At 45.4% G+C, this 26,485-nt stretch overlaps 1 protein-coding gene across 6 annotated transcripts in view; it reads left to right on the top strand.

Moving 5' to 3' along the window:
* Positions 1-26,485, top strand: part of EFHC2 (EF-hand domain containing 2) — a 90,828-nt gene that overhangs the window by 12,583 nt on the left and 51,760 nt on the right. For 3 of the 6 annotated variants that reach the window (XM_073358893.1, XM_073358886.1, XM_073358880.1), the window contains exons 3-4: positions 1,258-1,408; positions 18,516-18,739. In XM_073358893.1, coding sequence (XP_073214994.1) covers positions 1,258-1,408; positions 18,516-18,739 — 375 coding nt within the window. The remainder of the gene's footprint in view (positions 1-1,257; positions 1,409-18,515; positions 18,740-26,485) is intronic. The other 3 variants (XM_073358907.1, XM_073358913.1, XM_073358899.1) reach the window with 1 other exon arrangement.

The raw sequence follows: 26,485 nt of genomic DNA, 5'->3' as shown, positions 1-26,485 counted from the left end.
TTGCAGTTACATCCTTCTTCAGCAGAGCAGGAAGGACAGCCCAATTAAGAAACAGGACTGGGAGCCAGGAGATTTGCCATAGAACTTCCTGTGTGATCTTAGACAGTGCACTTGGCCCTTCTCTGCCTCAATTTCCCCAGCTGTAAAAATGGAGATTGATACCTGCCCAGGGATGTGCTCAAGTCTACTTAATTACTATTTGAAAAAGTACTTTGAGTGTCTCTGGTGGAAATGCTAAAGAAAGGCAAATTATTAGCAATTATGTGTTATGTTATGTAGAGAATTTTGACATCTTTAAAAAATTTCGAAGCCTACTTCAGTCAGACATCCATCAGTACCCGTATGGCATGAAGAATGGATAGATAGGGTCTTTCTTCCATTGGTCAATTTTATCAATGGATTCCAGATTAAAAATGCATTCTTTCATTACGTAAATCTTGAAAATATAATGCTTATGAAAGAGGTACTAGTTAGCACTGGTTTGAGCTGGACATGATAGGGAAAACTATGCAAGTTTCCTTCGTGTTTTCTTGCCTGTTTGTGCTGTGCTTACTTTCCTCTTGGTCCATATACAAACATTTTTTACAATTTTCCCCAAGCTTGACCTCACGAATAAAGACAATAAATGGTGCCAAGTTGTTGAGTAGTTTTGCTATGTGCACAAATGAGTAGTAATAGATGAGCAAAACTCACTAGTACATGTAACCATATGGAAGAGGTCAGGGTCTCCAGAGGTGAAAGCTGCTGTAGTAAACTACTGAGCAGTGCACTCACAAACATTATTTTAGGATTACTACTAGTGTAAGTTAAAGGAAGGGAGGATCTAGATTTGTGTTTGGCGAGGCCAGCCCCAGCCTTCCCTGAGGTTCACACACTCACTGAAACACAAAACCCGGTAAGTTTTGAAGTGATTGTTTTGTACAGCCCTAAATGGCACCCAGTTTTAGGAAGCTTATATGGGGTTTCTCTGTGACAGTAGTCTGCTGATAGCTTAATATTTGATTTTTTTTCCCTTCTCTACTCAGATTTGGTGATAAAAATGCCACCCAAAAGAATATAAAAATATGCGATTTCATGTGGATTCGTATTCTTATATTTCTGAAAAGTAAATCTACCTGCTGAAATGCACACATTTTGTTATCTTTATAATTAATTGTGCATCTGTACAACTTCCCTTTATTGACATCTTTTTTTATTGCAAACACACTGGGTAAAGACTTCGCTTCTTTATATTTATTTATTTATGCTTTTTTGTAGGTATTGTCTTTTGATGCCTATTTTGGTGAAGAAGTGCCTGAAAAAAATCAAGAGCTATATAGAATAAGACATTGTAAAATATACTTCTATCTTGAAGATGACACAATTCAAGTGGTTGAACCCCAAGTCAAAAATAGTGGAATACCACAAGGTACCTATTTATAATAACCTTCCTTTGTTTCTTCACCTCTAATCTTTTCCTTATTGAAGTCTTTGTCCGTCTAAAAGGATACCTAAAGTGTCTGCTTACATAGGCCTGTTCTACACTACAAAGTTTTGCTAGCATAGTTATGTCCACTAGGAGTGTGAAAAAAATCACACCTCCTACCTGACATAGCTCTCCTGGCAAAGCCCTCACTGCTCTGCTGACAGAGGGGCAGGTATTAGCTTCTGTCAGCATAGTTAATGTTTGTGGAGATGGTGCAACTATGCTGGGAAAAGAACTTATGCTGGCTTATGCCACTTCTATACTAGGGGGCTCTGCTGGCGTAGCTATGCTGGCCAAGTCTTTGTAATGTAGACAAGTCCATAGTGTAGCTAATTTTGAGTACAAATCTATGACGGACTATAGATAAAATTCCTTTTCTTGCTATGGCCATTAATGAGTACTGAAGCCTGTGAGGAAGTTTAGAGCAGGGATGGGCAAACTTTTTGGCCTGAGGGCCACATCGGGGTTCCGAAACTGTTTGGAGGGCTGGGTAGGGAAGTCTGTGCCTCCCCAAACAGCCTGGCCCTGTTCCCTCCCTCTTCCCGCCCCCTGACTGCCCCCCGCAGAAGCTCCCACCCATCCAACCTCACCTGTTCCTTGTCCCCTGACCACCCTCTCCGGGGACCCTGCACCCCTAAGTGCCCTCCCCAGGACCCTGTCCCTCGGCCTGACAGGCCCCCTGGGACTCCGACACCTATCCAACCCCCCCCCCCCCCCGTTCCCCATTCTGGGACCGTCCCCGCCCAGAACCTCTGCCCCATCCACCCTCCCCTTGTCCCCTGACTGCCCCCCAGGACTTCCTGCCCCTTATCCAACCCCCCTGCTCCCCACCCACTTACCATGCTGCTCAGAGCAGCAGGACTGGCAGCCGCACTGCCCAGCTGGAGCCAGCCATGCCGCCGCGATGCCCGGCAGGAGCTCACAGCCCCGCTGCCCAGAGTGCTGGCAGCACAGCGAGCTGAGGCTGCGGGGGAGGGGCCGTGGTCTAGCCTCCCCGTCTGGGAGCTCAAGGTCCGGGCAGGACGGTCCTGCAGGCCGTAGTTTGCCCACCTCTGGTTGAGAGGATCCAGGTCTAGTTGACGACCCTCCTGTTTTTGAAAGAACATTCTGTGACCAAGCTGCTGGACAAAGTCCCTATTTTTACACAGCTATGATTGAAATTACATGATTATGGGTCTGTCAGCACAGTTGCATAAACTCTTAGTTTTCCAAGGGGATCCAAATTTTTATATATGCACAGGGCTCTACTTATCAGTGTTAGGGGTGAAATAAAATCCAGGAGTCCCTTTTCCTTTAGACAGTGCTTTGTGTACTGAATGACACTGCCTCTCTTGGTGTTGAGTGGCCCCTCCTTGTGATCAGAGGTCTCACTGGCTGTTCAGCAGAGGAGCTGGCTCTGGTTTCAGTAGGCACTCCTAGTCCTACCTGGGCAAATGCTCTATCAGGCTCTGGATGAAGGCTTGTCAAATCTCTGATTCTTTTAACGTGGGAAAATATGAAGAATTTAAACCCTCCGTCTGTGATTGGAGATAGCAGCCCGGAAATCTGTTCCTTGGTTCATGTGATACAGAAATGTGAGAAGCTACTTCTGGGTTAGATGTTCACAGCCTTTCTTGGCTACTAGAATGATCTTCAACAGCTGGTGCACCTGAAGCTTGAGAGCCTGCAATACAACATAGGGTGCCACTATGAGGCTTGTTGCAGGCTTGTTTCACTAAAGAAAGATAGAGAAGACCACTCTCCATTCCATTGGAGTTAGGTGTTGGAGCAAATATGTATCCCTATTGCCCGTGTAGTGGTAGGGGTTGGAGAGGCTAGGCTGCTGGGCTTAGAGTCCCACGCTGTTTGCTCAGGTTCCAGTGGGGACTGGAGGACTCTGACTGATCTCTTACATACTTGATTGAAGCTAGTGCTAACTGCTATTGGAGTACTTTATTTTTTTTTCTTTTGGTTTTAGATACTGTAACTTACCTTGAACATTATTGTAGAGAAGCAAAAATATTTTCAATGCACTATACAGGTGTATCTGGAAGAACTTTATGGCTTATACAACTCAGTCCTGATTCTTTACTACAGAATTAGCAACTATTCTTGAGAGACAAGGTGGGTGAGGTAATCTCTTTTATTGGGCCAACTTCTGTTGGTGAGAGAGACAAACTTTCGAAAGTTTGTCTCTCTCACCAATAGAAGTTGGCCCAATAAGAGAGAGTACCTCAGCCACCTTGTCTTTCTAATATTCTGGGGCTGATAAGGCTACAACACTGCATACAACAACTCTTGAAGCGTTAAAATTAATTCAAAAGGACTACTCTGAGATTTTTTTTAAAAACTGTCTAACTCTCTGTTGCCACTTGTGTTGGTGAAGAGGCTTTATGATTTCAGTGTGTCTATAGCAGAGTTTTTCAGACCGTGGGGCATGCCTCCAGAGGGGGCCATGGAGAAATATTCAGGGGGGCTCGGGTCAGCCATGCGTGGGTGTGTGTGGGGGGTGTTGGGCAGGGAGTGCCATCTCTACCCATGACTCACCTCAGCAGGCCACCCAGCCTATGGGTCAGTGTCAGCATATACATGCCCAGTGCTCGCTCTGCCCCTAGAGACCATCACATGCACCTTCCCCTACCCTGAAAACCCAAGGGAGGGAGGGGCAGGTATGGCGGGGGTCTGCAATCAAAAATTGTAACTCAAATGGGGGGGCTCAGCTCAAATAGTTTGAAAACCGCTGGTCTATAGAGAGATGATATGGATAGAAAACCTCTTCAGCCAACCAGATTACGGATTTCAGCCAAGTCATTTGAATAAAATAGTCCATAAAGACAAAATGAGGATTTTAAGTGTTCTAAATTTCATGGCGGCTGGTGAGCTTTCAGTTGCCTGATGTAGGTAAACTGCAAAATACAATGTGTCCATAAGGAATTTATATTTTGTGTTAAATATCCAGGAAAGGTAAGAAGCATGCATTAACTTGGCTTTTTGAAAAGGTGAGAAACTAGATTTTACAGAAGATTTTACAGAAGACTTCTATTACTGGTATATGTGAAAATGTCTATTACTGATGTATTGTTTAGCCTGAGCACATTAAAAGTACTTAAGCAAAGACAACATTTTAAAAACACTATTTAAAAAAAAAATCCAAAATCACTAGTTGCCAAGTACATTCAGTTGTAGATACAACAGTGGTCTAATGTTGTTAATCATACTTATATGCTGGTAACCCTCAGAACCCGTTCAGGACTCGGGCCACACTGCATTAGGTTCAGTAGAGATATGAGAAAACTCAGTCCTTACCTAGAAGAGCTTAATCTTGAAAAGGAGGAGGAAGGGAGAACAGACAAAGGGCGTGGGAAAGAATTACAGCAAATAAATGAACAGATCCTGGTAACAATGGCTCTATGTTAGTTGCATGTAGTTATTTTTATACACTTATTTTTGTTCATACTTACATATTCTCTTTTGAGTGACTGTGCACTTACACGTTACACTGCAGGTGTACGTGCACCCAATGCACTCGAGTCAGAGACTTTTGCCAGTAGTACCACTAGGTGCTGCATGTGCCCTCTCCCATCTTGTACACCTAGCCAAGGGCATAAAAAGGGCTGATCCACTGCCTCCCTCTTAGTTCCTTCACGCAACCCGTGGCAAGAGCTGGAGCTCCCCATACCTTTAGCTTAGGTTTGCCAGCTTTCTAAATAATTGTTTTGTATATAGCTATGTATAGGTAGTTCTAGTGTAGCTATAAGTTAATGTAATTACTCAGTTCTAGTTTAGGAAAAAACTGTTCATTTGGAATGAAGAAAAATCATCAGGATTCAAGCAATGTACCACATGCAGAGCTGTTTTCCGTGTGACAGGCAGGCATAAAAGCTTCTTGATTTGCCTTGGTAAGGGACATGCGCTGTACTTGTACCTCCTTCCCTACCAGGACTAAGAGACTGAGGGATTTCCGCCTCAAAGCCCTGCTGAAGCAGGGTAATGCATCCCTTTTCCTAACTGGACCCCAACAACAAAATAATTAAATCAAGTCGACAAGAAGTACTCCTTTTGCTACCTGGGATCCCAAGCAGAAATTGATGGGAAAACGTCACTCTTCACCCTCCTCCCCAGCCTCCTCAGAGCACTCCCAGCATTCTGATCCTTCATCTCATAAGAAGGCTTCCAGTAAGCACTCCACTACTGGTTTGAGGTGTCATAAGCACTCACGGGCTCCATTTTTGGTGACAGTGTCAACTTCGGCTCCTTTGGGGCCATTGAGAGTAGTCTCTTCATCCTTACTTGGTACATGGTCAGTAAAGCTGATTCAGACCCTATTGGCACTGCTGGCTGTCCAACTATCCTAGCTGAAGTCTTACCTGTCTTGGTCCCACTGGCTCCTCAGGCATTCCTGTCTGCAAAGGAATCTGTGTCTCCCCTTACCAGACTTTCCATTGTTATACCCGGCTCCAGTTGGGGCAACTCAGTATCTTTGGCACAGTTGATACGATCAGCACCACCAGCCTGCTCAGCAATGCCAGCGCCTTTGATGTAGTCTGGGCAGACAGCATGTCTCTCCACATTATTATGCCAGCACCATTGGTTCTGCCAGTACCAATCACCTTGTTGGTACTCCGGCCATCTTGTCCCTTGGTTTCTTTGGATCTGCTGGTGTCCTCCATACCCTGACCACTACAGACTCCAAGGGGGACTGCCCCTCCCTTTTCTGAAGAAACCTACATTTCTTCTTCAGACTTTGAAAGGGAGGAACTTGTATCACTTTGAAGGTCTTTTAGATCACCTTTATAGCCCTCTTACATGGGGGTTATGGGTCCTAAGAATCAGGACTGGTTTTCCACCCTGGGCTACTCAGACATTGTAGTATCCCTCCTAGCTTTACTGATCTTGGGCTGCTCTGAGGGATTCGAGACCACAATCACAATCTGAGGGGAGGATTCCTCCCACTCCAGTACAGGAAACCTCTGGTCAGGCTCCTGCTACCATCCCTTAACTTACTGGATTCAACAAAATCTGGAAAGGAGAAATAATGAAGGAGCTCCTAGACGTTCTTCTCTTCTCCCCCCCATATCTCATCCTCTTCTCCTGATGAAGCAGTCAGTCCAGATTCCACGTCTTCCCCACAGAGGACTTCGGAGTTATTAACCTCAACATTTGTGAGGTGCTCAGATTCTGCCATGATGGGGGCGAAACAGTTACTTACCTGTAAGTTAATGGTTGTTCTGTGAAATGTGTTGTGCACATATGCATGCCACTGCGGTGTATGTGTGCCAAAAACATTCGAGTCAGAGACTTTTGCCAGCAGGACCATTAGGTGGCACATGAGCCCCTGCTCTCCTCATACACCCAGCTTAGGGCATAAAACAAGCTCGTCTGCTGCCTTCCTCTTCATTCCTTCTTGCTGCTATCTAATGCCCAAAGTAGTGGGGAAGGTGGGAGGATTGTGGAAAGTTCATGCATACAACGCATCTTGAAGCGCAACACTTACTGTACAAGTAAGTAACCTTTTTTTCCTTCAGGTGATTGTGCACATGTACATTCCACTGCAGGTGACTCATCAGCAGCTCCAATACAGATGGTACAAATTCAGATCACCTGAACAGAGACTGTAATGCTGACTTGCTAGAGTTAGCATTGTCACAAGAAGCTTGAGTAATGGTGTAATATCTGGAAAAGGTATGTACAGACAACCACATTGCTGCACATAGACGTCTGCTATCAGGATATTGCTCAGAAGGGCTGATGAAGTGGACTGAGCCCTGATGGAGTAAGCCGTTATTCTCGGTGGAGGACAGATGTTAGCAGGACTGTAGCAGTTCTTAATGCGGTCAGAAATCCAGTGAAAGATTCACTGAGCTGACATGAAAGGTATGTCTATACTGCAGTTAGACATCTATGGCTGGCCCATGCCAACTGACTTGGGCTTGTGGGCTCGGGCTAAGGGGCTGTTTAATTGCACTGTAAATATTTGGGCTCATGCTGCAGCCTGAGCTCTGGGACCCTCCCACCTCGCAGGGTCATAGAACTCGGCTCCAGCTCTACATCGCAATTAAACACCCCCTTACCCTAAGCCCAAGTTGGTGGGCAAGGGCCAGCCACGGGTTTTTAATTGCAGTGTAGACATACCCTAATTGGCCTTTAACTCTCACACCGTAGGCTACAAAAACCCTGGGAGAGGCTCAAAAAGATCTAATATGGTCCAGGTAGAACGCCAAAGCTCTACAAACATCGAAGGTGTGGAGTCTTTCTTCAGCTTTGGAGAAGAAGGGGGTTTCGGGAAGAACACCAGAAGATGAACAGTTTGGTTCAGGTGGAAAGTTGACACTACCTTTGGAGTAAACTTGGGGTGTGGCCTAAGAGAAACTTTGGCTTTATGAAAGACCATGAAAAGAGGGTCACCCAGAAGAGCTTGAAGTTCTGAAACTCTCCTTGCAGAAGTGATGGTAGCCAGAAATGCCATCTTCATAGACAGTAGAGGTAGTGAGGTTGTAGCCATAAGTTCGTAGGAGGATCCCATTAGTCTAGAGATCCCATTCAGGTAGGGGACTAGACACAGATGGGTAAACATTCAGCAGACCTTCTAGATATCTGGATACCAAAAGGGTGAGAGAAAACAGAAAATCTATCTATTGCTGGTTGTAGTGAGATATGGAAGCCAGGTGGACTTTCCCAGAACTAACTGAAAGCCACATGATTTCAGGTGCAACAGATAGAATTTAGACACGTACTGGACTGTTTGATGGGGCAATAAATGTTGTGATTATGCCCAAGTCATAAACCGAAACTTTGCTGCATACGTGGATCTTTGCTGCATCTCTGCTGGATTTTTCTGTTTAACAAGATGGTTTAACTATCCTGGGAGCACAATCTCTCATGAGTTTTCAACCAGGGATCATCCATGAAGTGGGGAGACTAGAGGCTGGGATGTAGAAGAGACTTGCCCTGCTTCTGAGAGCGGTGGTGAAGTGGATAACATATCCCTCCTTTACAGTGCTGAGCACCTACTTGTCTGATGTGAAGTCTTTCCAAGCACAGTGAAAGAGAGAGGTGTCTTCTGGAGGAAGAAGATATGGTCAGTGTGCTGTCCTTGATCAAGCAGTCAAAATGAATGCTTGGAAGTTGAAGATGTCTGGTGAGAAGGGCCAGCTGTAGACAAGGTTGACTGGCAAAATCAAGCTGTTCTAGACCTTCTCTTCATGGAATCTTGTAACATTCATGAATCCTATAGTACGGATGATGCTGAAATTGTTTCCTCTGTCATTGGGGTGTAAACTCTTAGCGTAGGAAGCATTACATGGGAGTCTTTCAGGCTGTGCATAGCACCATCTGTTTTTTGGGGGACATAGCTTAGACCCTATGAAGAGCAAGTCCTTGATTGTATTTTGCAGCTTCTTTGGAATGCCAGAAGCCTGCAGCTAGGAAAAGCACTCATGGAGATGGACGTGGCCATGCAAGGTCCCATCAACGTCATCGGTGGCTGCCTGGAAGGGTGTTCAGGGTGTGAGGTGTCCTTTTGAAACCAGAGCCAGGAACTGTTCCTTATATTCTTGCGGCAACTTGTCATCAAATTTAGAAATTTTGCAAAAAATAATAAAAGTATGCTTAGATAAGAGAGTTTGATAGTTGGCCACTCTGAGGGAGTAGTGGTAGAATAAGCCTTCTGGCCATATAAATCCAGTCTCTTGAACTGCTTGTCTTTGGGAGTGGCTTTAGGATGGGACTGTCAAGAGCAGCCATGACCACCAAGGAATTGGGAACTGGTTGGGTGAAAAAGTAATTTAAGTCCAGCTGAGGGACTTGACAACATTTGTCCATCCATTCGACTTGGTATAGAGGTGAGGTTCTGCCAGATGGTTTTTGCCAGCTCCAACAAGGCTTCATTGTTGAAGGCAGGGGTTTGTAAAATATCAAGGGGGCTGTGTGTATTTTCTTGCACAAGCTCAGCGTGCACTCCTAAGGAAATGGCCACTCTGTTCATCAGGTTCTCCCTTCGCCTCCAGAGACTTCCAGTGTTAATTGATTTAACCTCTCAATACCTCTGTTAAGAAGGGAAGTAAAATTATCCTCATTATACAATTGGGGAATGGAGGCACAGAGATTAAGTGTCTTGTGCATAGTCACACAAGAAGTCTGGCCGAACGAAGAAGTGAACCCGAGTCTCTAAATCCCACTCCAGTGTGTTAACTACAAAAACATCCTTCTGGTGATTTTAAAAAAAGGCATTTAATTATTACTGAAAATGTATGGATTTTTTTTGGGGGGGGGCAGCGCTCAAGGTTGAATTGCAGGAGAAGGGATTGTTGGAGTAAGGGGAGTGGATTAAGTGAGAGGATAACGGAGTGGGGGGAAGTTGGAGGGGTGAGGGGAAAGAAAGCAGAGGGGGGTGTAAGAAAGATAACAGTCATGGAGAATCAAGCTGGGTAGCTAAAGGGCTGCAGTGATAGGAAAGGGGCAGAATGAGGGAGAAACAGCGAACAATGGCAATAGAGGTAAATGAGGCGAAAGAAGTCTCCAGGCCAAGTGTCAGGGTTGATAGAATGGTGGTAGAAGACTGAAAAGGCTCCTGCTGACTGATCCTGTTTTTCATTTGGAGAGGATATAGGAGGGTGATTCAGAGGGTCTTTCTGGGTGTAGTACTGCTAGGGTGGCTGGAGGGCCTTGACTTATCCCCTACGCTTTCAGCTGCAGATGGTTGCTTCAGTGAAGAGGCTTGGGTTTTCTATTGTCCATTCCCTGTGAGATCTCTCCAGCTTCTGCTGTATCCCATGTAGTGTAGATAGGGGGTGGTGTCCTGTGTGGGTCTCTCTGGGTATGGTGGGATCATGGAGGGTTGTGAGTTACCCACTGTGCTCTCTCTTGTGGCTAGTGCTGGCTGCTTTGGCAAAAGAGTATTATATAAACTCACATACCGAGAGAACATTTCAAGGTAGACACACTTGAAAAAGAGTTTTTCTGAAGCAAAAATTATGAGTTTACAAATGTAAAAGAATTAGCTCACAAACAAAACAGCAGAAAATGTGTGTTTACCAGTAGTCAAAACCCCCTAAGAGTAAAGGATTTCCAGAAATGATTTTCAGAGACTTGAAAAAAGTTTCTGTGAAATTGGCAACAATACAGGGATGTGAATATCTACAAAATATAAATAAGGTTGCTGTGACGGAACTAAAATTGTAAACTTGATTTAATGCTGGAAGATGAATTGCTAAAATTTGAACTTACAATACTAAAGGAGGAAAAAAACCTTCGGGTTTATTTTACACAGCAGGGTAATGTGCTCCATGGAGATGTGTTTCTAAAGCTCACCAACATGTTGCCCATTAAATGGTTCATATAGACCCTGCTGGTGCTCTTTAATGTAGTGCTGTTTGAAGCAGAACTGCATTAAAGCACATCAGGGAACCTTTACTGCACACCAGCGGGGTCTACGTGGACCAATTAATACACAACACATTAGTGCTTTGTAGAAATCTCGTTCGTGTAGAGTGTTACCCCACTGTGTATACAAGCCCTTAGAAGCATTAGAAGAAAGCTATCCAAACAGAGAAACAAATACATTCATTCATGTTTTGCCAGGCCAATTTGAAACTGACTTTGGAGAAACTGGAACCAAAGCTAAAAAATACCAGGACAATCAAAATACACAAAACTAAGTAAGGCTATGGGGGCACAGAGTGAAGGAGAGATCAATAATTTTGAAAACACAAAAAAAACCTCTACCTAAATCTTTCCAGGGTCAGAGTTTTACTGCAGAGCAGTAACAAGAAATCCTCCATGTGCAGAGGAGACAAGTTAGGGTGATTCTAATATACATTTCATAATCCCCAGCTAACTTGAACCCTGGCTAGCTGACGCTTTCTGTTATGAAAGTCATTTATGTCCCATGGGGTTAACTGTAGTTTCCAGTGCAGCTTAGGTCCCACAATCTAGAGCACAGTTAAGCAGCTGGCTGGCTTCCCCAAGGTCAGCCAGCTGAAAAGGAGAGTGGAGCTGCCTGCTGGCTGGCTTCCCCAAGGCCAGCTGGCTGAAGAGGAAAGTGCAATCAGGCAAGCGAGGTTGCAGTTAGCTCCTCCAATTTAACTGAATCTGATTATCTAAAGTTATTTGATGTTTCCTGGAACGTTTAGATAATCAGGATTCTGTCATGTTTATTTTTTAAGGTCAGGCTTGACAAAGCCCTGGCTGGGATGATTTAATTGGGGATTGGTCCTGTTTTGAGCAGGGGGTTGGACTAGATGACCTCCTGAGGTCCCTTCCAACCCTGATATTCTATGATTCTATTCAGGGCCAGATCATGCCCTTGCTGCATGCTTACACAGGTGAGTGGATATAAGGAGCCCTCTTACTCCTCCATGCTTGCTTTTTCTATTGTGGGGTGAGTAGAGGCTCCTGGGGTGCTACTCCCCTGTTCTGTGAAGGTTGCTTTGAGTGAGTGGAGTGAGGGCTTCACTCATTTCTTTCTGCCTCCCTTTACTCGATGCATGGGCCAACACAGCTGAGCTAGTGTGTATGGGAGGTAAGATATACCAGGAAGAGTGCTGGTGCTGTTTACTTTCTCTGTGGAGTTAGGGAGGAAGTGGAGACTCAATTTTGACATAATTTGTTCCCTGCTCTGCTCAGCAAGATTACAATTGTAACCCTTCTGCCTGTCAGAGTTGGCAGCAACAAGGGCCAGGTTCAATATCTAGGGGTTCCATTCCAATAACACAATGCAAAACCGGCTCGAGCCCCCACCCAGTGACCTGGGACAAATATATACCACCCCCGCTGGGCGCCTCCAAGAGGCAATACTTCCCCTCTCGCAAGCACATAGTCTGAGTGTAGCAAAAAGCCTTTTAATAACAGAGAGAAGCAATATGGCATTATGTTGGGGAAACACCACCAACAGGATTCATAACACAACCCACAAGCGAAACCCACCCCAAGCAAATTGGGGCATGTCCTTTCCCTTTGGTTCTTGAATCCAGCAACCCAAAATCACTCAAAGTCCCAAAAGTCCAACGACCCAAAAGTCTCTGTCCCTGGTCAGGGCAGCCCCAGAGTTCAAACGTTTATCTGCAGAGTTTTTACCTCCCAACCTGGGTGGAGGATGGGGGGGGGTGTTAAAGGGCACCTTATGTGGTCCAACACTGATGGCCCCACCTCTCCCTGGGGCTCCGCTCGCTGTCCCGCAAACTGCTCTGCTCCGCCAGCCACTCCACTTGCTGTCCTGCAAACTGCTCCGCCAGCCGCTCCACTCACCGTGCTGCAAACAGCTCTACCATATAGCTTCAGTCTCCCCCACTACTTAACACAACACTCAGTGATTTCAGCTCTTTTGTGATTTCAGCTTGTAGCAGGGGAGCCACAGTGCTGCTGCACCATTAGCCCAAAGTGAATTCAGCTCAGCATCCTGTAACTAGACTCCTAATGGAGTCAAAATTAGCTCTGATATTCCACAGTGGAGAGAGGAAGAAGTGCAATTAGCATGTAAGGCCCACACCAGGGGGCCCATGCCACCAGGTATTAATACCTGTTCCCAGCCTCTCTCAATTCACAGAGTTTTGGAACCCATGTCCCTTGCCTAGTAAGTGCTACTTAGCTGATGGCGTGTCCCTCCATCATAACAAAAGGCCAAGTACAGTTCCCTGTCCTTGATTCCCATAATCAGGGTAATAACAATTTATTCTTCCTGCCCCAATAACAGAGACGCTGGGGATCCCACAGCAGCCAAAGTGACCATTTGGGCAGCTATGGCCTCATTCTAGGTGGGGTGGGTGTGCCTATACAAATGAGATCAGCCCCTGAAGTTCTTTTCCACAACTTGCCACACCTCACCACCAGATGTCAGGGTGGAGCTCATCCTGACTCTGCTTACACAATCTAACCTCAAGGCTTCCTTGCATCCCTTTTTGGTATTAAAGATCTCTTGTAAGATGTCATTGGACGTGTCCAAATCAAAAATAAAAGCATACTTTAAAGAGACACAGGCATGGGTGCTCTATAAATATATCAATAACTTCCTGTCGCTCACACTCCAACTAGGATCGTGGAAAGTCAGTCCACCAGTCATGCCAGAAAAGATAATATGTTCTGGCTCCTGGAGTAAGCATATAGTGAAAATAAATGCCAGCACCATAGGCTGGTACAGAAGAGAAGCTATATTCCAGGTAGCAAAATGAGTATAATGAAGAAGAGGGTTGGCCCTACTGAACAGAAGGAGATTACAAAAAAAAAAAAATCAGTAATGCAGTAGAATAGTCTGGTGGATGCTGCACTGTATGAAGTAACATCTACTGAAAGAGGTGTCAGAATGTTCACTCATTCTGAGTGATCTGATTGGCTGAGCATGCATACACAGGTCCTCTTAAAATGGATTCTTATGGCAATTTTTTTTGATGCGGAAATGGTTTTCCCCCACCCCCCCCCGATGAAAGTAGGATAATAAAAACCTAATCTGTGCTGAACAATGTCTATTAAACTTTAGACTGGTGAATTTGAGATTTATCCTCTACAGCAGTGGTTCTCAAAGCCGATCTGCCGCTTGTTCAGGGAAAGCCCCTAGTGGGCCGGACCGGTTTGTTTACCTGCCGCGTTCGCAGGTTCAGCCGATCGCGGCTCCCACTGGCCGTGGTTCACTGCTCTAGGCCAATGGGGGCTGCGGGAAGCGGCGTGGGGCAAGGGATGTGCTGGCCACCCTTCCCGCAGCCCCCATTGGCCTGGAGCAGCAAACCGCGGCCAGTGGGAGCCATGAATGGCCAAACCTGCAGACGCAGCATGTAAACAAACCGGTCCGGCCCACCAGGGGCTTTCCCTGAACAAGCGGCGGACCAGCTTTGAGAACCATTGATCTACAGTACATGTGAAGAAATGAACCTGATCAGGCATAACAATATCTAATTTTTTTAAAAGGGTGCTTTTGACACCCTCTGCACAAGACATTTTTCAGTGGCAAAGAAATTCTTACCTACATAGCACCAAGATGAAATGTGTATCCCAGTCAGACACAGTATCCATGAAAAACTAGTTGAAAACCGACTCTCGGAGTCTTTTGACTACACTGGGAAGATGTATCATGTTAGAAAACCATCAACTAATGCATTTTAACTAAAATGCTAATTAAACATGATTTTGCCCCTTATATGGGTAAAGATAGTTGTGTTTAAAAATATGTAGCAGGTCATGGTTAACCCAGGGGGAGACCTGTCAGGGTGGTCACTGGGTGACTCAGTGAAGCAGAGGTGGAGCTCATTTGGGCAGGTGCAGGTGGATGCTAGTGTAGGGCCAGCTGAAAGCCTGAGGCAGGAGCCATGCATGCTGGAAGCCAAAGCAGTCTGTAACACCACAAGGCAGAGGGAGAGTTCCCAGCCAAGTGGTGCGTTGCACAGACTGGCTGACTGCTCTTTCTGTGGGGTAAATAGCTGTCCACAGGGGTCATCTGACTTGGTCCTGGCTTGTGTGTTGGCTGTTGCAGCATGCCTGGGGGATGAGTCATTGCAGGCTCTGGCTGAGAGATTACCTCACAAGACCCAGGTGTTAACCATGACCAGTTAACATTTTTTAAACACAACCCGTGCCTGTGTACAGTTGGTACTAAGTAGTGTTTTACATAATGTTAATTAGAATATGTGTTATGATTTGTTGTCTTAGCGGAGACATGGTCTAAACGTGCACATGGGTAGTATATTGATACATCATAATCCCTGAGGAGTATCTTTGCAACTCATTGTATGGCTCCATAGAGCAGGCTTTGTCTATCGTGGGTATCCAAACCTGGTGTTGGACTAGCTAGATAGTAGCTCATAATTATTTTCCAATGAGAGGTCAGTGACACAGATATGATATATGTGTGACATAACTGGGTCTTAAATTGTAGAATGAAAGTAGGGGGAAAACACTGGGAAATTTATTTATTCGGTTAACTACCCTGAAAATTAGAAGAAATTGGCATCTTTTAAGAACAGGAGTGAATATTTGACAAATAACTCTGATAATACAGGGCTGGAATGTAACCCATCTAGAACCAAACCCAGGGAAATAAGATATCCAATAAAGAGTTTCCATGGGCTAACTAAGAAACAGAGCAATTCACACACCAAACAGGAACACACAAGAAAAATCCCAGCCAAATTACCACTTCTCAACACTGGAGAAATATCAAAAAGGGATTCAGGTGGTAACAAGTAGAGTGCAAGATGCACAGCTGAAAGATATTGGGAAGAGACCTCCTACTTGCGCAAAGACTAGGGACAAGACCCCTGAGATATTGTATATGACACACACTTACACAGTACTCACTTAAGTACTAGAACTGTTTGAATATTGTTACATCTTTATTAGTATTGTAATGCACATTGGGAACCAACAGTGGTAAAAGAACTATGTAGCTGTAAGTAGTGATTATAACAGTTTACAATTTTTGATTGAATGAGTTGGTGATATTATTCCAGTCCTAGCCAATAGATGTCCTCATTGCAAAATTATTGCCACAAAGTAGTACCTTTGTTGCTAGGCTCCTCAGGGAGGCAAAGATTGAAAGGACATGAAGGCTTGGCTACCTTCTCATTCCCTAGAGATGGTTTCTCAGTAATGAGTTGAGAAACATTAGTGTGAGAGAGCTTTCCTTTTTACTATTGCCCATGCTGGTGTTCCTATGTGGATAAATCCTTGGACTAAAGTCATCTGTTGTCTTTTCACCACTTGTTATAAACACTAAATTCACTCAGAAGAGAAAAATAATCATTGTGGGTCCTAATGTATACATGCCTAACTGCAGCACATTACTTGAGCAGTAGGCTACAAACTGCTTCTTAAGTACTGTGAATAATATGTAATTTTAGGGCATTTATCACCACAATGCACAGTGCCCAATTCAGCAATGTACTTAAACACGTCTAACTTAAACAGGAATAGTCCCATTGAAGACAATTTACGCCCACTTTAAGGTCCCTTTGCGCGCTGCTAACAGTGTAACAGTGCATTAGTGTAAATGAGACTTGTATACTACAGGACACCATCTGCTGTTCATTCCACTCTTCCCCTGAGAGTCTGGTTTTCCAGGCATAAATATCTAAAGGAAAAACCAATGTAAAACTTGCAGTGTGATGGTTGTAAAGTTTGTCATTCTCAATGTTGGGAGTGCCTGTTGGGAATTACCAGCCCGAGAGGGACAAGTATCCAGACAAGGGATGGAAGAAGGGAACAATATTATCTGTGAGGGCTTGGAGGTGGCATTGTCTGTTATCAGTTGTATCCGTTTTTTGACTTCCATGATTCAGCATGGAGAGCAATGGTCTCAAGGATAGATGCTTGCAGGCACCCATGGGTATAGCAAAAGGCTGAAATATGACAGAGTTTATTTTGAGGGGTTGGGTGGGGAAAGGAGGTTAGACTTGTAAAAGCAAAACTAAGGCTGCTGTGGATGGGCCAACTATGGTTAGGCAGCTGGTGTGCTGTGACCACTGCTTATTGTTCTGTATTTAATTTGTCTCATTGTTACCTGGTGCTTCCCGTACCTGGTGGTGGTTTGTGCTTGTTATCACTCATTTCATATTTAGATTGTAAGCTCACTGAGGCAGGGACCATTTCTTTGTTATGTATTTGTACAGTGCCTAGCACAATTGGGTCCTGCTTCCTGATTAGGGCACCTATGTACTACATAATATAAATAATAATGGGTAATTGGGCAATCAGCTGATTATGGCTGGCTCTGTGTAACAAGAAATGGGGCAACAAGCAGTTTGAAGGTTACTAGGATTTAATCATGTTCAGAACCTCTGGAAAGAGATTCCGATAGTTAGTAACCCCAGTCCTCCTGGTGTTGTGTATATATAATCAATGAATGCCTTATCTTGTGGCTGCAGCACAGGAGGTGGAGTCAGGAGTTCTGGGTTCTTGTCACAGACTATCTGTGGCAAAACTGAGGCCTCAGGAAAGTAATTTAACCTTTGTTTCAGTTGATGGCTATCAGTTGATGGATTCTTCATGGATGGAGTGGTGTTTACAGATATTAGTGAACTAACCTAAAGTCTTTTGAGAACGCACAAAGTACTAGGATTGTGAATAATAGAAAATGTAAGATATATACTGGTCCCCCGGTGTTTGGCTGATAAAACAATAATGATTCCCTTTCTTAAGTGTGGATATTAGCAGTTACCTTGCTCCCAGGGAGGTGGTCCTTTGCTTAAGGTATTATAAAGAATAAAAGCAAGTCCCAAATTTGTCTAGGTTGTCAGATTGGTGAGCCCTGAGTCTGTTCTCCAAGTCAGTGGTCTGCATTTCCCTACTGGAAGCCAATCAGTTCAATATTGCCCCTGCTTTCAACTTACTTCTCAGTGACCTTAAGCTGAAGGCCCCTCCCTCCATGCTTGGAAGTTCAGGCTGTTTCTCCTGGGCAGGACAGTTGTCTTCTCTTATCACAGTGATGGATTACTGTTCTCACCCTGTAGAGTGTTGTATAGGGACATCCCATCTCTGCCATCCTTTGTTTCCCAGACTGTGTCATCCAGCTGTCCACCTCCATAGAGTTTTAGCCATTTGGTTTTTGAGTGACTTTTCACCTTTCTCTTTAGAAAATAACTGGTCATAAAAGGCAGTAGGGGCTGCCATAGCTTCTTAATAGAAGTGGCAAAGACCACCCCACCCTTTGGATGGTCATCCAGTTTAGAATGCTGCTAAGAAAATACCCGCCAGTCATGTCCTGAGATCTAAGGGCCACAAGCTGGGAATCTGTTCCAATAACATACTTGTAAATCTTGGTCTCAGAAGGTAATGATTTTCTTTACTTGCATCACAGAGGTGTGTTTGACCTCAGTATTTGGAGAATGATTTGTGACCTTCTGAAGGTGATGAATGCAAAGTATTATTATTAATTATTAGTATTAATATAATTATAAGAAGAAAAAAGATCCCCCTTTACATATAGTTATATGCACAATCTTTGTTGAACAAAGGAATAGTTGTCTCAGTTTCTCTGATTTTTTATTTTATGGGGGTTCTTCCATTTTTTTAAAAATCAAACAAGCCTACTAGGTTAATGTGAAATTGGATCCTTGGAGCAAAAGATACTTACCTTATCATTTTGCTACAGGAACTATTGTCCGGCGTCATCGAATTCCACTTCCACCTCCTAATGAAGATCAGTTTTATACTGTAGATTATTTCAACATCAATACAGAAGTAATCTTTTATGCCCAAAGGTATAAGATTGTAGATTGTGATCAATTCACAAAAAATTTTTTGAGGAAGCTGGGAGTTCGATTAAATCCTCCAGCATATCATCCAGAAGATCCATACACCAGAGCCCGGCAAAAGGTAAGGCAAGACAGTGATGGTGAAAATCTAATTTTACAAACACAAAAGCCTCTGTGAATTCATATGCAAAGAACATTTCCCCAGCAAATTAAAAATGCGTCCAAGTAACTATTTTAATATATGTTAATTAAATTTGGAATTAGTACCAAAAAATAAAGCAAAAAAGAAAACACCAATTTGGTATACTTTGACTCACTATCACAAGCAATAGCATGTAATATAGTCCCAGACAAGTCAATTTTCCTGTTGATGTGCCCATCTACTTTGAAGCAGAGGGGAAGCATTTGGGGAATAGCTAGCATGAGAAAGTCTTATGATAAAAGCAATATCTGTTGTGTGTATTTCCTTGATAAAACAGTTCTTATCTGTTACTAAAAATTGTAAGAACACAGGAGTGAAATTGTCTTCAATATTTGTGTGCATGTAACTGCACAATATTACATTTAATATCTGTATAAAATGAGTTGCTTCCAGCCCTATATGTAGTGAATCAGAATTATTAGAGACTTAGTATAAAGAACGAGATTGTCTCTTATAAATCTGATTCACCACGTGTAGGATTGGAAGTAACTCTTTTTATATAGATATTAACTGTAATACTGTGCTAGCTGTTTCCCAGATGCCTCCCCTCTGCTGAAAAGTAGCAAGAATTCCTCATGGTTATTTCCCACATAAGCGCTCAAATGGGGAGAATCTAGGAGATGATCGGGGAACTTCTCAAATAGCAAACAGGGGAGGAATCAGATGATCCAAGTAATGTGGGCCCTCAGCAATAAACTTTAACATCGTTTTCAGAGTCTGGTTGAATTCTTCAACCAGACCGTCCATTGGCGGATGATAGATAGACATATATAGAGTCTTTCGTTTTAGTAGATCACACTTCAGTAGCCAAGGCATAAAGTTGGTGCCTTGATCAGTAAGACTCTCCTTAGGTACTCCTTACTCTGGCAAAGATTTTTAGCAGTTCTGCTGTAATAATCTTTGCATTGAGGGCATGCAGTGGGATTGCGTCAGGATAGCGGATTGCGTAATCCACTGTAACTAATACGTGTTTGCACCCAGCGGCACTTTTTTCTAAAGGCCCTATGAGTTCCATGCTGAGTCTTTCAAATGGGATGCTTACTATGGGGAGTCAGACCACAGGGGGCTTTTGTCACTCCTTTAGGTCCTACCTGCTGGCATGTGGGGCAGGAGCCTTTGACTTCTTGGTGAATTCTGAGCCCAAAAAATGTGATCCAGAATCCTGACAGGGTCTTCTCATGATTGAGGTAACCCGCAGAGAGGGTGTTGTGAGCCAGTCGCATAACCTCGCACCTATGAGGCCGGGGAATGAGGAGTTGCAACTGAACTTCACCTGTCAGTTGGTCTTTCTCCAGTTGGTACAGTTGCTCTGCCTGGAGCTCAAACTAGGGGTACTGCTCTGCTCAGAGGCGGATTTACAGTGAAACACAGGGTGCCCTGCCACGGGGCCCCCCAACAACAGGGCCCCCCAGAGCCGGGCAGTTGCGGGGACAGAATCATAGAATCATAGAATCATAGAATATCAGGGTTGGAAGGGACCCCAGAAGGTCATCTAGTCCAACCCCCTGCTCAAAGCAGGACCAATTCCCAGTTAAATCATCCCAGCCAGGGCTTTGTCAAGCCTGACCTTAAAAACCTCTAAGGAAGGAGATTCTACCACCTCCCTAGGTAACGCATTCCAGTGTTTCACCACCCTCAGAGTGAAAAAGTTTTTCCTAATATCCAATCTAAACCTCCCCCACTGCAACTTGAGACCATTACTCCTCGTTCTGTCATCTGCTACCATTGAGAACAGTCTAGAGCCATCCTCTTTGGAACCCCCTTTCAGGTAGTTGAAAGCAGCTATCAAATCCCCCCTCATTCTTCTCTTCTGCAGGCTAAACAATCCCAGCTCCCTCAGCCTCTCCTCATAACTCATGTGTTCCAGTCCCCTAATCATTTTTGTTGCCCTTCGCTGGACTCTCTCCAATTTATCCACATCCTTCTTGAAGTGTGGGGCCCAAAACTGGACACAGTACTCCAGATGAGGCCTCACCAATGTCGAATAGAGGGGAACGATCACGTCCCTCGATCTGCTCGCTATGCCCCTACTTATACATCCCAAAATGCCATTGGCCTTCTTGGCAACAAGGGCACACTGCTGACTCATATCCAGCTTCTCGTCCACTGTCACCCCTAGGTCCTTTTCCGCAGAACTGCTGCCTAGCCATTCGGTCCCTAGTCTGTAGCTGTGCATTGGGTTCTTCCGTCCTAAGTGCAGGACCCTGCACTTATCCTTATTGAACCTCATCAGATTCCTTTTGGCCCAATCTTCCAATTGGTCTAGGTCCTTCTGTATCCTATCCCTCCCCTCCAGCGTATCTACCACTCCTCCCAGTTTAGTATCATCCGCAAATTTGCTGAGAGTGCAATCTTGGTCCTGCCAGCTCCTGGGGCTCCTGCTGCAGGCTCCGCACCCACCAAGGTGCGGTAAGGCAGCCAAGGTCCCCCCTCCCCGACCTTTCCCTCCAAGTGTGCTGCGTTCCTGCCCCTCCTCCTCCTCCTCCCCCTCCCCCTCCCTCTCCCTCCCAGCACTTCCCCCGCTGCCAAACAGCTGTTTGCAGGCGCTCAGGTTGCTCTGGGAGGGACGAGGAGGAGCAGGGCTGCAGCGCGCTCGGGGGAGGAGGCGGAGAAGAGGCGGGGGCAGGGCCTTTGGGAAGGGGGTGGAATCAGGGCAGGGTGGAGCAAAGGCAGGGCCCCCACACTCCCCCTACACCTACACCCTCCCCAGCCCCCTGCCATGAGCTGCTCAGGGCAGGGGGCTGGGAGCACTTCCATGACCCCAGCCCTGACTCCTGCACCCCCCCATCCACACCCCTACCCTGAGCACCAAATGGGAGCTCCTGCACCCCTTGCACCAAATGGGAGCTGCCCCAGGTAAGTGCTCCACACCCCAACCTCCTGCCCCAACCCTGAGCCCCCTCGTGCATCCTAACTCCTGGCCAGACCCTACACCCCCTGCCCACCCTGACTCCTGCACCCCCCACACCAAAGGGGAGCCGCCCCAGGTAAGCGCGCCACTCTCCTGCCCCAGCCCTGAGCCCCCTCCTGCACCCCAACTCCCAGCCTGCTCCTGCACCCTAACTCCCTCCCAGACCCTGCATCCCCAGCCCCGAGCCCCCTCCCGCACCCTAAGTCCTGGCTAGATCCCTCACCCCAATGTTTTTTTACATTTTTTTTTCATCGAGCGCTCTTATCCAAAGTGCTTTACAATCGTTAGCTAATGGTACAAACAATATTGGGAAAGATCATTAAGTGGTCTGCCAAGACCCTCAGTGATTTTCAAGTGGTCGGTGGAAAAATAAGTTAGACTACAAGAACAATCAAGGTACCTCACTTTATTTTCATTTACTTCCTATTACTTATAGGAGGAAGATGAAGAAAAAAAGAATGAAAAATGGGGGCAAGGGGGCAATAAGAGAGAATGTTCTTTTTCTTGGCTGCGTCCCAAGGAGGAGCCCCAAAAATGAAGCTGAGCACAGGGCCCCACTAACTCTAAATCTGCCACTGGCTGTGCTTGTTGAGGGTCTATCACCTACCTGTTCACCACTGGCAGTTGGCTGTAAATGGGGTCCTACCAAATTCACAGGCCATTTTTGGTCAATTTCATGATCACAGGATTTTAAAAATCTGAAATTTCATGATTTCAGATATTTAAATCTGAAATTTAATGGTGTTATAACTAAGGCGATGTTTTAGTCATGTGTATTTTTAGTAAAAGTCACGGACAGGTCATGGGCAGTAGACAGAAATTCATGACCTGTCCGTGAGTTTTACTAAAAATATCAGTGAATAAAATTTGGCGGGGGGGACTGCCCACATGAAAAGCAAACTCCCACTGCTGGCTGAGTGGGCACTGGCCCTAAGTCTAATATTTGAGGTCGCCTTTCCTTATGTGGCTTGTCTGCTCCCATACCTTGGCTTTCCTGCAGAGGAGTCTATGGGGCTCCCAGTGACCTTTGTTGAGCTGAGATGCTGTGGTTTCCCAACAGGGACAGCCCGGGGCCCCTTAGAGGCTAGTGCTTCTGAGACCATACTGCCTGATCGCAAATACCCCTGGTGAGTCGAGGGGCTCCCTCGGCGTCAGGCAGGTTCTTGTGTGATGCTGCCAGAGCCACTTCAGCAGCTAGATCATCTTCCATCAGCCAGACAGCCTCGGCTAGGGACTCTGGCTGGTGTTTGAGCACCTAGTGCCTACCCCGAGCTGGAAGCATGTGGGCAAACTGCTCCACCCATGATGAGCTCAGCCAGCTGAACTCCTGTCCAAATCTCTGGCTTTAAATACCTTCAGCATAGGTCTCAATTTCTGGGCAACCATGTAAGGTCAGGCTCCCTGGGGGTATTTCTCCCCATGGAACCTCTGTCAGAAGGTCTTCTCCATGATGTCAGGGTAGGTGAGTATAGCTGCTTTCACTTGTATGTAGTCTTGGGCACACACAAAGTCCAGCCCCTGATATGTAGCCTGTGCCTGTCCTGTCAGCCTATGCCTGTCCTGTCAGGTCAGGTGGCTACTGGGCTGCTGTTGCTACTCACTCAAACATTGCCAGGAAACCCTCTGGGTCCATCCTCAGGTCTCATCTTAGTGAGTTTCACTGACTGGTGAGGCCTATGGGCTCTGGAGGGGAAACTCCTGGGAGACCCTGAGCTGCATCAGACCCTTAATTGTTGACCAGCCTTTGCTGCTGTTCCTGCGGTTGTGCCTCTAGGGCCCAGGCCAGCTGTTGCTGTTGGGCTGCCACTTGCTGCAGGAGTTGCGGCTTCTGCTGCCTGTTGCTGCTGCTGATTCTCTGTCATGCACTTGAGAAGATGCTTGAGATCCATGTTGTCTGACCTACCAACTCAGACCTGTAGAGGTGTAGGGTGTTTGACCATCTGGGTCAATCAGTCTTCATCCTCTCCAGGGGTGGGGAGGAGTCCTGCATTCTTCAGCAGTTGTGAAGGGGTTGACTCACTGATGGTGCCTACTTGTGGTGAGGCATGGCATAGCAGCTCTCTCCCCGCTGGGTATCTCCTGGCGATGGTTGCTTCTCTGTGGTGATCTCCTTCTTCCTATGACTTGGTCCTCCAGCGAGGTCACTTCACAGTCCCTTCACTTCTGGGGTGGGGTGGTCCATGAGCAAAAAACTTAGGGAATTAATGCAAATAAACTGAATTAATAAGAGACAGAGGGGAATGACTCCATCTCAGAGTGTGTCAGAGTCTGGCCCTCACTTCCCTCAGGGAAGGCTTCAGGCAGTGGTTGTCGGGGAAGCTCCTGCCTTCAGTCAGCCCTTTCCTCAGGGGCTGAGCATTGACTGTCTGTCCTCTTTGCAGGTATGCCCACAAATGAGCTGCTGTTAAGCTTCTCCTTCAGCCTGTGAACGCTTTGCAAGTTTAGCAGGCGGAGCTGCCTGAGCCCAGAGTATGTCTTTAACCCTGTGTTGTTCAGCGTGGGGTTTGTATACCCAGTCACAACATCCTGCTTATGATATTGCTTAGGCTGAATGAATACTAATAAACCTATTAGTCCTCATCCTAAGAGGAAACCTGCACAACACTTTTTCAAAAGACGAGCCTGGAAACTTGCATTCAGAACTTTGGTAGACGCTAAAAAACATGGACTGAATAGAAACATTGGATTTATGGCTTATTACAACAATCTGTAACCCATTAATAACCCCCTCCCAGCTTCCTCCTCCCCCTGCCACTTCACCTTTAATAGTCCCTTGAAATATGGGTTAACTGCTTGTGCCAAACAATCTGTTCCACTTTATATTTAACTGTGACACTCAGAGTACATTTCCCAGACTTAAAAAAGAGCTCTGTGTAAGCTTGAAAGCTTGTCTCTCTCACCAATAGAAGTTGGTCCAATAAAAGATATTACCTCACCCACCTTGTCTCCCTAACATTTTTAAAGGTAGATTTAATTGGGATCATGGGGGTCTACCAATACGTTGGACAATAGAGCTATAATTCAGAGGTATGTTGATAAATTGGAGAACTGGGCTATAGACGACAAAATTAAATTCAATGAAGAGAAATGTAAGGTGCTACATTTAGGGAAGAAAAATCAAGTGCACAAATACAGAGTGGGGAATAACTGGCTTGGCAGCAGCACTGCTGAGAAGGATCTGGGAGTTTTGGTGGATCACAACCTCAGCATGAGTCAGCAGTGCGATACTGTTGGGGAAAAAAGAGAAAATGCAATTTTAGGTTGCATTAACAGAGGCATAGCATGCAAGTCATGAACGGTGATAGTACTACTGTACTCGGCGCTGGTTAGGTCTCAGCTGGAGTGCTGTGTCCAGTTTTGGTCACCAATGTATAGAAAGGATGTAGAGAAACTGTAAAGGATCCATAGGTGAGCAACAAAGATGATCCAAGGGATGGAATGCAAGCCATGTGAGCAAAAGCTAAAGGAACTGGGTATGTTTAATTTGGAAAAGAGGAGATTCAGAAGCGATGTGATAGTGGTCTTCAAATACTTGAAAGTTTACCATTAAAAAAGATGGAGAAAAGTTGTTCTCTCTTCCACAGAGGGCAGGAGAAGAGACAGTGGGTTCAAACTACAGCATAGCAGATTTAGATTAAATTTCAGGAAAAATGTCCTAACTGTAAGAACTGTAGGACAATGGAACAGACTGCCTAGGGAGGTTGTGGAAGCTCCTTCACTGGAGGTTTTCAAAGGGATTCTGGATAGGGATAGTCACCTGTCTTGGATGGTTTAGACCCAACAAATCCTGCAACTTGGCAGAGGGTTAGACTAGATCACCCTTACGCTCCCTTCTAACCCTATGATTCTATGGTCCAAGCACAAGTGTGACTGTAGATTCATTTGTTTGGGCACTTGTTTTCTGCAGGGCTTGGGATCCGTCTCCCCACAAATCAGGGAAGAGCAGTGGGAGTAGCAACAAGAGATTTTTCCCTGGTCACTTTCTTGAGGGCCAAGTCTCCTTTTCTTCCTCACCAGTATGAAGAAGAGGAGGCATTGTGCTTTTTTTCTGACCTGCCCCCTTGGGAGTTGTGGTCAGGGGTTTGCAGACAGTTGTCAGGGGTCCAGCGAGCATCCATGGAAGCAGCAATTAGTACAGACCCCACATGTCTGCCTCTCCCTTTCTGTTGTTGAGGCTCCTCTGTGACAGTGCTCAGCAGTGACAATGGGATTTAACACCCCATAAAGATATATGAGGCAGCCTGCACATCTTGGAAGCTGTGTCAGGCTGTCTGCAGCCTCAGGCAGACATCTGTGCATTAGTTGTCCTTTGATGTTTACAAGCTTTTCACCATAACTACAAGGGCTAGAAAGAAACTTCCTTTATTTTTTTGTCAAATGAAAACGGAATTTTTGAACTCATCACATGACTTCGGGTATTGGGCTTATCCCCTTGTCTTAATCTGACCCTGTAGAATACACCTTTGTGAAAACACACCCAAGATGTATTTTCCCAGTGTTGATGAGCTCTTAGTTGGTAGTGGGTGTCTTTGCCAGATAGCTCTCAGCTTTTATTGGTAAAGGTCAATCCTATTTCTTTTAAGACAATGCAAAATAAACTCACTCAAATGGGGAGAGAGAGAAGAATACCAAAGACAAAAAAATGCAGCTTCTCTCTTTTGATATTTGCAGTGCAGCTACTGGAAAATCATACACACAGTGGTAGTGCAAATTCCAGCTGACTTTGTGGCTCTTGTTTTTCTGTAACTAGTCCG

This window comes from Lepidochelys kempii, chromosome 1 (assembly GCF_965140265.1).
Source record: "Lepidochelys kempii isolate rLepKem1 chromosome 1, rLepKem1.hap2, whole genome shotgun sequence".
NCBI classification, from domain to species: Eukaryota; Metazoa; Chordata; order Testudines; family Cheloniidae; genus Lepidochelys; species Lepidochelys kempii.
This window is presented reverse-complemented; position numbering and strand designations above follow the sequence as displayed.